This window comes from Lathyrus oleraceus, chromosome 5 (genome assembly GCF_024323335.1).
Source record: "Lathyrus oleraceus cultivar Zhongwan6 chromosome 5, CAAS_Psat_ZW6_1.0, whole genome shotgun sequence".
Classification (NCBI taxonomy): domain Eukaryota; kingdom Viridiplantae; phylum Streptophyta; class Magnoliopsida; order Fabales; family Fabaceae; genus Lathyrus; species Lathyrus oleraceus.
In genome coordinates this window covers 141,071,836-141,083,412 of record NC_066583.1, presented here as the reverse complement: position 1 = coordinate 141,083,412, position 11,577 = coordinate 141,071,836, and the positions used below count along the sequence as shown (strand labels likewise).

The 11,577-nt window shown below is 32.7% G+C and overlaps 1 protein-coding gene across 1 annotated transcript; it reads right to left on the bottom strand.

The window, feature by feature from the left end:
- Positions 1-8,065: 8,065 nt before the first annotated feature.
- LOC127085965 (ethylene-responsive transcription factor ERF114) lies at positions 8,066-9,286 on the bottom strand. The gene is made up of 2 exons (XM_051026569.1): positions 8,971-9,286; positions 8,066-8,800 (listed from the first exon to the last, which is right to left on the bottom strand). The coding sequence occupies exons 1-2, from the start codon at positions 9,176-9,178 to the stop codon at positions 8,223-8,225; spliced, it is 786 nt and encodes a 261-aa protein (XP_050882526.1). The 5' UTR covers positions 9,179-9,286; the 3' UTR covers positions 8,066-8,222.
- Positions 9,287-11,577: the final 2,291 nt, after the last annotated feature.

The window sequence follows — 11,577 nt, the reverse complement described above, 5'->3', positions numbered from 1 at the left end:
TCATGAGAAGCATTTTGCAAAAAGAACCACTCAATTTGGAGTTATGAGTCAAAAGATATGCCATTTTGAAGTTTCAAGCACACTTGGCAATGATTTGATCATATATCCTCAACCATTCATCATAAATTCATGATCTTGGACTTTTTGGAAATGGGAGAGAGAGATATTCAACTTTCATGTTGGACAAAAATTCATTTGAAGCTTCCTTGATGATGTAAAATCAAGTTGAATTTGAACCAAAACCTTTCCATTTTTGGAAACTTTCAATTATAGGTCACTTTCCATTTTTGGAAAGTTTTGATCTGACCTCAAATTCTTCAAGATATACATTTGACATGATGAATAAGCCTCTCTTGAACATGAATGAGATGTTGAAACTCATTTCTCCACCTCCTAGCCCTCAGTTGACTTTTATGGTTGACAGATGACTTGAACATGCACAGATGATTTTGAGCCTCAACCACTTGATGAAATGGATCCAAAATGAAACCCTAGCTTGTACAAGCTCAATAAAATCAATATGATGATCTCCATCTCAATAAAGACCTCATCTCCTTGAGAATCCCTGATTGGGAGAATGCCATTGGCTAGGGTTGACCAGAGGTCAAAACCCTAATCCTAAAGAACATGATCAGGCACAATGAACCCCTTGAGGATGATAAGACCATGATGATGGTGACATACCCTTTCAACCAAGATAATACTCAACCTCCTTGAGGAACCAATAAAACCCTAATTTAAGAGCAACCCTCAGATGATTGATCAATTCAACAAGACCCTCAGGCATGAATCTCTCAACCTTTCTATCTTCTGAGAAAGACTTAGGAGGATGACTTGTCTATTTTCACATGATATGCAATATGCAATGGCTAATGTCCTACAAAATGAAATGCAATATGCTAAGCTAGTCCCAAGAGAGGAGGGCAAATTTTGAGGTGTTACAGAGATCTGAATTTTGTTCTTCTGGCAAATGAGATTAGGGTTTTGTGTTTATATGGTGTGTTAATGACACTGAAATCTCAATTAGGCCTTGGTTAAACATGATTAAGGATAATTGGATCAAAGTGCAAAAAAATGCAAATTGAGCTAGCATGCACATGCTACACGTGAGAATCCCATGCTGAGCTTCAAATTTACTTAAAATCATCCAATGGTCATGATGGAATGGTTGTTTTGGTTGTATCATAAGACAATTTTGAATTATGAAAATTTCCTCCAAAATGAACACTTGAGGAATGATGATCATACACACTTTTTCCATGCATGGCAAGGCTTGTTTTGAGAAGTATTGGTCATGAGGAGTATTTTGCAAAAAGAATGGACCAAATTGGAGCTTTGTATCAAAAGTTATGTCACTTTGAACTTCCATGCACACCTTGTGATCATTTGGCCATAACTTCTCAACCAATCATCATATGAACATGAAATGGGACTTTTTGGAAATGGGAAACAAATATCTACAACTTTCATGTTCACCAAAAATCTATTTGAAGCTTCTTTGATGTTGATAAGTCAAGTTGAATATGGACCAGAAACTTGCCATTTTTGGAAACTTGAAATTACAGGTCACTTTCCATTTTTGGAAACTTTTGCCATGACTTCAAAATCTTCAAGATAGATGTTTAGAATGACAAATGGACTTTTTTTGGACATGATTGAGGTGTTTAAATTCATCTCCCCAACCTCAAAGTCCTCAGTTGATTGCACAGTTGACTATTTGGTCTTCAGATGACTTTGGAATGCCTTGATGAACTTGAGCCTTTACCACTTGGGGAAATTGCTTCAAAATGAAACCCTAGCTCATGTAAGCTCAATATGATGATCATGTGGTCCTTATCTCAAGAAAATACTTCATCTTTTGCATAAAGGATGCTCTTGAAGTGCTTGACCTGTAATTGCTTCAGCTGCAAACAAAGATGTTAATGACATATTTTTGTGCTTTTTGGTTAGTGAACAAAAATGAGAAAAGCAATGATATACAATACAAGCATGCCTGGTGATCTCAAACCACTCACAAGGAGGTCCCACCCAAAGGGAAAGGAAGCCAAGATGCTCAATGGTCCTTGAGGCTATGCAATGCAATGCTATGATGCCATGAGGGATCTTAGGGACAAAATTGGGGTCTTACACCAACGAGATACACACTAGAGTTTGAATTACCTTTTCGCCAAAGTTATCCTATCAATGAAATCACTAGTTGGATGAGGTAGCCAAGCCACTTGCATATACTAATTTCGGATAGAGTTCATAACATACCTTACCAGAGTCAAACGACCAGCCTTGTTACCAATTTATGTTGCCAAGATGCTAACCTCTGGCGGATTTTCTCCTCTAAAAACTCAAAGTCCTTGCATTGAACACGACCATGCAACATAGGAAACCAAGTATTTATCTAGAGTAAGAGTTCGCATGATACCTATGTTGGAGACAAGTGAATCGATTTTACTCCTCTTGGTGTTAGCTGAGAAAAACACATTTGATTTAGAAACATTCACTTTAAGTCCAAAAAACATGGCAAAATAATTCAAGATATCATAAATTATCTCTTCCTGGGAGTTAGAAACTTTTGCAAAAAGAAGAATATCATCTGCACAAAATAAATGCGATAGAGGGGGTCCGTTAGGAGATAATCTGACAGGTTTCCAATGACCTTCATTGACTTCCCTGATGATTGTCTGTGACAAGAACTTCATACAAATAACAAAGAGATAGGGTGAAAGGGGGTCACCTTTCAGTAATCCTCTAGCCGAAACAAAATTTGGTAGTCGTCTCTCATTCCAAAGAATAGACATATAAGAGCTAATTACATAGTACACGGTCAACTTTATAGTTATGGAAGGAAACCTGTTTCGCTTGAAACAAAATTCTAAGAAATTCCAATTAACATGATCATATGCCTTTTCAAAATCTACTTTGAACACCATGTCAACTTTTTTGTTTTTAGATTTACGCATAGAATGAATTTTTTTTGGAAGATAATAGCATTGTCAGTTGTTCCTTTACCAGGAAAAAAATCTACTTTTGAAGGGTCCAATTATCTGATTTAGATAAGGTTGCAATTTGTTAACCATAATATTCGTAATAAACATGTAAATAGTGTTGCATAAGCTAATCGGTCTGAAATCCTTAAAATTTTGGGGGCAGGCTACCTTAGGAATTAATGCGATAAGAGTCTTGAAAAAGTGAAGTAAAAGCTACATGTCACAAAAGCATCTGATATAAGTTGGACAACGTCATCTCCAACTATATGCCAAACGTATTTAAAGAAAATACTCTGGAATCCATCAGGACCAGACGCTTTGAAAGGGTGCATTTGATTCAATGCATAAGTAACTTCTTCCCTCGTCACTTGTTGAGTCAACGAGTGTTGGGCTTCTTCAGTAAGGATCAGAGCCATAGTTGAGTCATCCATACTATAGGGGAGTATATGAGATGTAGGGAAAAAATACCTTTAAAGAAATTCAATGTTTCTTCCCCGAGAATGGTGTCATCATTGCACCAAACATCATTGGGAAGATGAAGGCCATGGACTTTATTTCTCTTCCTCGTGATTATTGTCTTGGTATGAAAAAATTTGGTGTTACGATCTCCTAATTTAATCCAATCATCTCTATCCTTTTGATACCAATAAGTCTCCTCTTACACAAGGATCTCATCATACTTGTTTTGAAGCTCCTCTTGGAGATAAACTAGTCTTGCCATATCTATTCTCTCCAAAGAACGTTGGATACCCTTGAGTCTCTTCTTAATGTTTTCCTTCTGTTTTCCGATATTGTCAAAAGTTTCCTTATTAAATTAGATATAACAGTGTTGCACATTTTGGATATAAGTTACAATGCCATCTGGAGATTTCCCCCGAGTTGTCTGGACTATATTGGAGTGTTCCAAGTGAGAGATCCAAACTACCTCAAACCTAAAAGGATGCGGCTTATAGTCTTGGAAGGGAAGACCACACCTAAGGAGAATGAGGTTGTGATCGTAATGAAATTTACATAACACCTCAACATATACATCAGGGAAGACCATGTGCCAAGCATCGCCAACCAGGGCCCTATCTAAATTTCGATAGACCATTCGATTACCAGTACAAGGCCTACTCCATGTGAATTTTCCACCAATCATGTCTACTTCAACTAAATTACATTTATCAATGATATTCCACAAAGCAACGACCTTAGAATGACTAAAATTACATCCTTTTTGTTCACTAAGATGAATAATGATGTTAAAGTCTCAAATCAACATCCAATGACCATCAAAAGTGTTCCTCCTATGAATGAGATGAAGCCATATGTCAATACGAGAAGTTTACACGAAACTAGCATAAATTCCAGTAACATGCCAAGAGAAAGTTTCCAATAATATCTTATTAGTAATTATATCAATAAAAACATCATGCACGGCAAATACAATTTTTATAAGTTTATTTAAGATAACTAAATTTTATTTTTGTATTTTAATTTAAAATATAATAATCAATTTATTAATACTTATTTAAATAAATTTGCCATATAAAATTAAAAGTTTCTTTTTAATTATTTTTTGACTTAACATTTTTAACTAAATAGTCTAATTTTTTTATTTAAAAAATAGTTTGGACTGACTTGAAACTTTGTAGTTAGACCACATATCACTATTAATTATACTGCTATATTTAGCCTAATTAATACTACACGTGTGGAAGTACCGTGTGATGTGAACCATTACCACTCGAGCTTCTAAAGTACTCTCAGTTTGAACAGTGTGATTTGTTGTACTTATGATACTCGTGCGCTCTCAATGAAGCAATTGGGGCGGTGCCGGTTCCAACTTCTCTTGCATTGCAAGTTTCAACTAATCAATTAATTAATAACAAGTAATCAAATATAAGAAATGAAAATATTTTTCATATGTATGTTATTCACATTTAGATACAAAAAATAATGATGACAACCTAATAATTCATTAAAGAGTAGCAATATTCACAAAAACATACCGAACAAATTTAAATATTAATTTATTTGTATTCAAAGTGATTCTTAATTAGCTAAAATTCATCTTAACTAGTATAAGTAGTATTTTTTAATAATTATTTTTTTCTTGAAAATAACTTTTATGAACTAGGAAAAGTATTTCTATACCCATGAAGAATGATGGATGGTGATGATACTCATTATTTGAAAAACCATTAACACTACTTAATTAAATAATTAATAAAATAACAAAACAAACTTAAAATATTAAATATCATATGGATTTTTTAATATATATATATATATATATATATATATATATATATATATATATATATATATATATATATATATATATATATATATATATATATATATATATATATATATATATATATATATATATATATATATATATATATATATATATATATATATATATATTAATTGAGTCCTTAATGTGCATGTTTTTGAAGAAGATACATTAAAATTTTGATTAGAAATTTGGAAGAAAAGATAGAAAGGGTAGATTTTGAAGGAAAAAAATAGATTACAAAAATTTGAATAATTTTAAAAAACTTGAAGGGTTTATTTTATTTATAATACGAAATTATTTTAAGTTTAGAAGAATTCAAAAAGTGTATTGGAATAGAGTTTTAGAAAGTGTAGATAAATACTATAAATTAAACTATATAATTATAATAATTTAAAAATTAAAATATTTTAACGATAGGTGTCTATTTATTATTCTATTTAAAAGGCTCTATTTTAAAAAGAGTTAAATATTTGTTTATTTTATTCTAAACTCGTCTTTCAAAATCCTCTAATTTTTTTCCTCTAAGATATTAAACTAAGTCTTAGAAATTTAATTAGGGATGGAAAAAATATTTATTAATAGACATATTGATAAAATTCCTATAAAAAAATGAAGACCTTAATAGATAATCACAATAATATATATATATATATATATATATATATATATATATATATATATATATATATATATATATATATATATATATATATATATATATATATTAAATTTTAGTTACAGAAAACATGATTTTGAAGACACTACCGACTATTTTTTTTGTGGGATCCGTTTATAAGTTTGAAATTTTTTTTTTATATCTGAATTTTATTAATTAAGGGTGAACTCGGTATTTTTTTTATTTGGGATGGTTGGGATCTTTTTAAAGTGGTAGTTTTTTTAACAACTCTTACGAGATAAATTTATGTTTGGAGAGAATTTGTTCAAGCAAGAGATCATTGTCAACCTGATATCTCTTGTATCTTGTGTGAGGATAAACTTGAGCCGGCCTCTCGTTTCTTTGTTACTTGCACCTTATTTTCTAGTGTTTGATATTGGATCTTTAAGTGGTTAGTATAGTAATGAGCTCTGCCTAGAGAACTTAAGATTGTTTTTGAACTTTTAGGTTTCTTAGGAGCTAAGGCTAAGTCAATGGGTGTGCGGATCATCTAGTCGGTGCATAATGATTATCATTTTTAGATCGTCAACAAACATAAAAGAGGTGGATGATAAAACTATTTTTGGATTTGGAATTGATTTCTTATCTGGTATTGAGTGGATTCATTTTTCTTTTTTGTTTGTCTTCAAAGCTCTATCTAATGTCTGAATCAATAGAGTATCAAGAGTTGTGACGTACTCTAGAGGTATTTAATGGTTTTCAGTATTACTTGTGGTTCCTTTGATTTGTTGATGGTGAGTCCAAAGGTCAGAACTATAGTTGGATATTTGTTGTGTGTTGCTTCGTAAAGCGGATACTTTTACGAGATTTTAATCCTTTTTGGATGCTCCTTATCACTTTTTTTGTTGTTTGATTTTTTTTATATTGTTGTCTGTTCTATTTTTTTTTCTTAAGGCTCTTGTGTCAATTTGTCTGTATTCTCATGTATGAGTTGAGTTTTTTCATTTTTTTATATACATTATTTATGTCTGAATCAATAGAGTATCAAGAGTTCTAACATATTCTAGAGGTGTTTAATATATTCTAGAGGTGTTTAATGGTTTTCGGTATTACTTGTGGTTCATTTGATTTGTTGATGGTGAGTCTCAAAGCTAGAGTTATAACTGGATATTTTTTGTGTGTTGCTTCGTAGAGCGGATACTTTTACGAGATTCTAATCCTTTTTGGATGCTCCTTACCACTTTTTTTGTTTGATTTTTTTTGTATTGTCGTTTGTTCTATTTTTTTTCTTAATGCTCTTGTGTTAGTTTGACTCTATTCTCATGTATGAGTTGAGTTTTTTCACTTTTTTATATATATTATTTTTGTTGAAAATAACAAGGGTGAGTAGTGTGGAGAAATCCACATTAAATAGAAATGTGGAGACTTGAATATTTATAAGTGAGAGAATTTATATATCTATCATTTTAAAATTTTGAATGAATATATAGTGTGTCTCTAAAAAAAAAATATATTATTTTTACAGAAAAATCACAAAATAAAAAAATATCCTTTCTTGTTTATCCCTTTCCAACAATTTTTTAATATATACAAATATGAATTTAATAGTACATAATCTTACCAGATGTATATATTTTTATTATAAATTTAGATCATCTACTTTTCTAATACTTAGTTTTTAATCATCTACATCCCTTTCTCTCTTATTTTTCACTCTTTTAGTCTTTGGCGTATAAGAGGAAGTAGAGAATCTAAATAAGAGCTTTGCCCTAGACTCTTAAACAAAACTGCCCTTCCATAGAAGAAACTAAAAGAGATTGAGAGGGAAATATAAAATATTACCTGTAAGTTACTGAATCAATAGATCAATTTTAAAACGCAAGCAATTATTATTGTACTGTTTATGTCAGTGTCTTGTTGAATTGTTTCTATGAATAAAAGGTGACATTATAGTGATCAACAAAAGCCAACATTACAACGCGTTTTTGCCATCTTATTAAAACCTTACGTTCAACAAATATGTTCAAACCTGCTTCTATAACTATTCTGTTCCTTTTCAGGTGATTGGTTTACTCTCCCAAGTCAATTCTAATATTTAATATAAATCTCATTCGTGTTCTTAGGAGATAGATAGATAGATATAATATGAAATGAAAACTTAGATATATGTAAAAAGTCGTATGAAACCAACCAATATATGCTTAAAGTTAAAACAAACATTTCATCAACAACATAAATAATACATAAAACTCAAAGAAACCAAAAGTATAATCAGCCTTAGAAAATCAAACTCAATAAAATCATGAAATGTCGTGACAAACAAGAAATAAAAGCCTTTTTAGTGTCTCCCATCCATGTCATCTCTCCAATTCCTTGGTGGCTGAGAAGCGGAAGAAGAACCTCCAAATTGCATAGACAATCTCAGAAACTCTTGTTGCTGCTGAGATAATCCAGAAGCCGAGGATGAAGACGAAGACGGAGATGTAGATGATAAGTGCTGAGGATTAGAAACATACATGTCTCCCCCATAATAACGAAGCATGTCCTGATTGAAGTTGCTACCACCACCACCTTGAAGTTGCGCTTGTGCAGCAGCATATTGATAAGGATTTGAATATGCTTCTTGAGAAAAGTGTGGAAGAGGAACTGAGTTAGACTGTTGCTGGTTATTTGTGGATGAAACAAAATGATGAAATCCAAATTCTGCTGAACTTTGAACTCTTTCAGGAAAATTGAGCTTAGCTTTGCTTCCTTTGAATCTAAGTGCAGCTTCATCATAGGCAACAGCTGCAGCCTCAGCAGTTTCAAAAGTTCCAAGCCATACTCTTGCCGCCTTCTTCGGATCGCGAATCTCTGCAGCCCATTTTCCCCATGGCCTCTGCCTCACTCCTCTATAGTGTCTCTTTCTTTCACTCCCTTCATATCAATACATACATCAATATATATACACATTTTTCATAGATGAATATGATTAAGATAGTTGTTATATATGTTAGTTTTCAGCCTTTAAAACCCTAGACCTTATGCTAGAACGATAATAAAGAAGCGATTAACCGTATAGGAGAGTGAATAAGGCACTTTACTACCTTGATCTTGTTGTGGTTGTTGAGATTGTTCATTAATATTATGGATTGAGGAAGCTTCTTGAAGTTCATTGTTGTTGTTACCTCCCATGACTTGTGTCAGTGCAGAAACTATGGCTGACATATCTTGCTGTGACCTTTCAGAATACACTGGAAACAAATTCTCATCTTCTTTTCCCTCTTCCTCCCATGATTCTCTCCTATTATTCATCTTGATTAACTTGAATTACTTCTTAGCAAAATTAATTGATTAATTTTTCACTTGGAATCACTTGTTAGCTATCTTTGTTATAGATAGATTTAGGATGAGAAGAGGGAAGGAGAAATATTAGGGTTTGGGTTGAGTGTTATATATAGATGTCTTGATGCCTTGTGTGAAAGTTTGAAAATAATGAACGGACCAGAAACCGCCGAAATCAAAAGTTCTACTTTTTTTTAATGCTTTTCCAGGAATATAGCTGTTTTGTAAGAAAATGAAACTTGTTTATTTTTACATCATTAATTGTTTTTTATATCAACAAAGTTAATTGATGTGAGTATAGGGAGTATCAAATATCATTGCAAACAAAGTAAATCAAATCTTTGATTACAAGCTTAATGGTTACTACACCAATATGAAAAATAAAATTTTTATTTTTATTTCTTTCATCCTTGTTGAAAAACAAATCTTAAGCTATTTCAGTGAGTTATTAAAATAATATATATATATATATATATATATATATATATATATATATAAACTAGGGAGAGAAAAGGAAAAAAAATGGATGAGAAAGTCCAACATCTCACTAAACCTTGTTCACCATCATCATCCTGCATGATAATTCAGAAGGATTTTCAACAAGACGGTCAGGGGTGGAGGAGAGTTGCGGGCAAGAAGTCCATGTCTAGAAGAAGCTCTTGGGATAATGTGGGGAGGATTCGTTTCTCAAAAGGAAGCAGGAGCCCTAAAATCTCCTCATCTTTCTTCTTCACTTCCTTTCCTGATGAGTTTAAAGTCAGAGATCTCTATAGGGAGTTCAAGAGTTTGGGAACATTGACGAGGTTATTATTCCAGCTAAGAAAGACTAGGAGAAGAAGATATGGTTTTTTGAGGTTCTGATGTAAAGGACGAGACTTTTAGTCACGAAGCTTGATAATATCTTCTTGGGATGTCAAAAGATCTTTGTCAACCTACTGAGGTTTTATCAAGGGTTTACTTTAGGAGAATGCTGACATCAAAGAGTTAGGTGGGACAACTATGGTCTTCACTCTCAGGCAGGCGCTTTTGGTTAATCAAATCCATCAAACCCAGGGATGGAAGGAGCGTCAAGGGGAATCTTCAACGACAATTCCTTCACTAATGGTAGGTCTTGTGCAAATGTCCATAAATCCAAAGTCCATTCAAACCCTTCCAAAATGCTTGGGATGAAGAAGATGGCTCCTCATTCTAACCTACCTCCTCATTTGACATTCAACTCCATTGATAAAAATGATTGGAGTAGATTCCAAATAGCTTATTTAGGGATTGTTAGAATCCGAGAATATCTTATAATATTCAAGAAGCTTTCAACCCTGAAGGCTACTTAGCAATTAAGGTCAATCCTCTTGGAGTCAACTTTTGTTTACTTGAAGAAGGAGAATAGGGAGAGGTGGTTGACCTTGTGGCTTCTGATTGGTTGAACCAATGGTTCAAGAAGGTACAAAAATTGGGAACCAAGAGACGTGGACGAAGAAAGAGTGACTTGACTTAGAATCTATGGTATTCCATGCTATAGATGGAACCCGTATTTTTTTGAATTTATCACTAAACTTGTTGGTGTTTACATATGTTCGGATGATAATACAAGAACTCAATTAAAGATGGATATTGCTAGGATTCTAGTAAGAACCAAATGTTCCATGGTTCAAAATCAGACGCTCAACGTGAAGATTAGTGGAATCCTTTATTGATTAAAGATCATTGAAGATTCACATGGACCTCTTCGAATTTGCATGAAGGATGGAAGCTTAAATTCAGAATCTTCAGACTTTGACTCATATTCATGTTATGATGAATGTATTAACGTGGATGGCATAAACTCTAGCACGAGGCAGAGGAAGAGGAGGAAGAAGTGAAACTTTTATATATCCATGCCAATCGAAATGATGATATTTTCACGGGGAATGATGTGAGTGCTAAAAGGACTTTGTCGTTGTTTTCAATTGGTTCAGAAGTCAAAAAAGCTTGTTTGAACAATAGGGAATAAATAGAATTAGCGGTTGATTTGATTTGAGCCTCCAAACCTAATTCAACTCCTTTTATGGACCCTCCTAATGTCGTGTCTAAGAAATCCTAGATGAAAACGTTGTGTGACGTGTCTGACAAAAAGGATTTAATCAAATCTAAATTTCATGGACCTCTAGATCTCTCTCCCATTAACTCCTCTTCTAATTGTCAAGAATTAGATAAGGACTTTAGGCCTTCAAAATATGTCCAAGCCCATTCTAAGGCCCCAATTCATACCCGGAGTGAAAGTGAAGTTTTATTTACCATGCCCTCTCATTTTTCTTCATTACTTCATCCCAAGAAAACTAGTCAAGTGAAAGTGAAATTTTATTTCCATGCCATCTTATTTTTCTTCATTACTT

Bases quoted from the DNA above. Each gene is read 5' to 3' on its own strand.
- LOC127085965 (XM_051026569.1), bottom strand. From the start codon at position 9,178: ATGAATAATAGGAGAGAATCATGGGAGGAAGAGGGAAAAGAAGATGAG. The intron at 8,801-8,970 runs GTAGTAAAGTGC...ATTGATATGAAG, and splicing joins ACAACCACAACAAGATCAAG to GGAGTGAAAGAAAGAGACAC.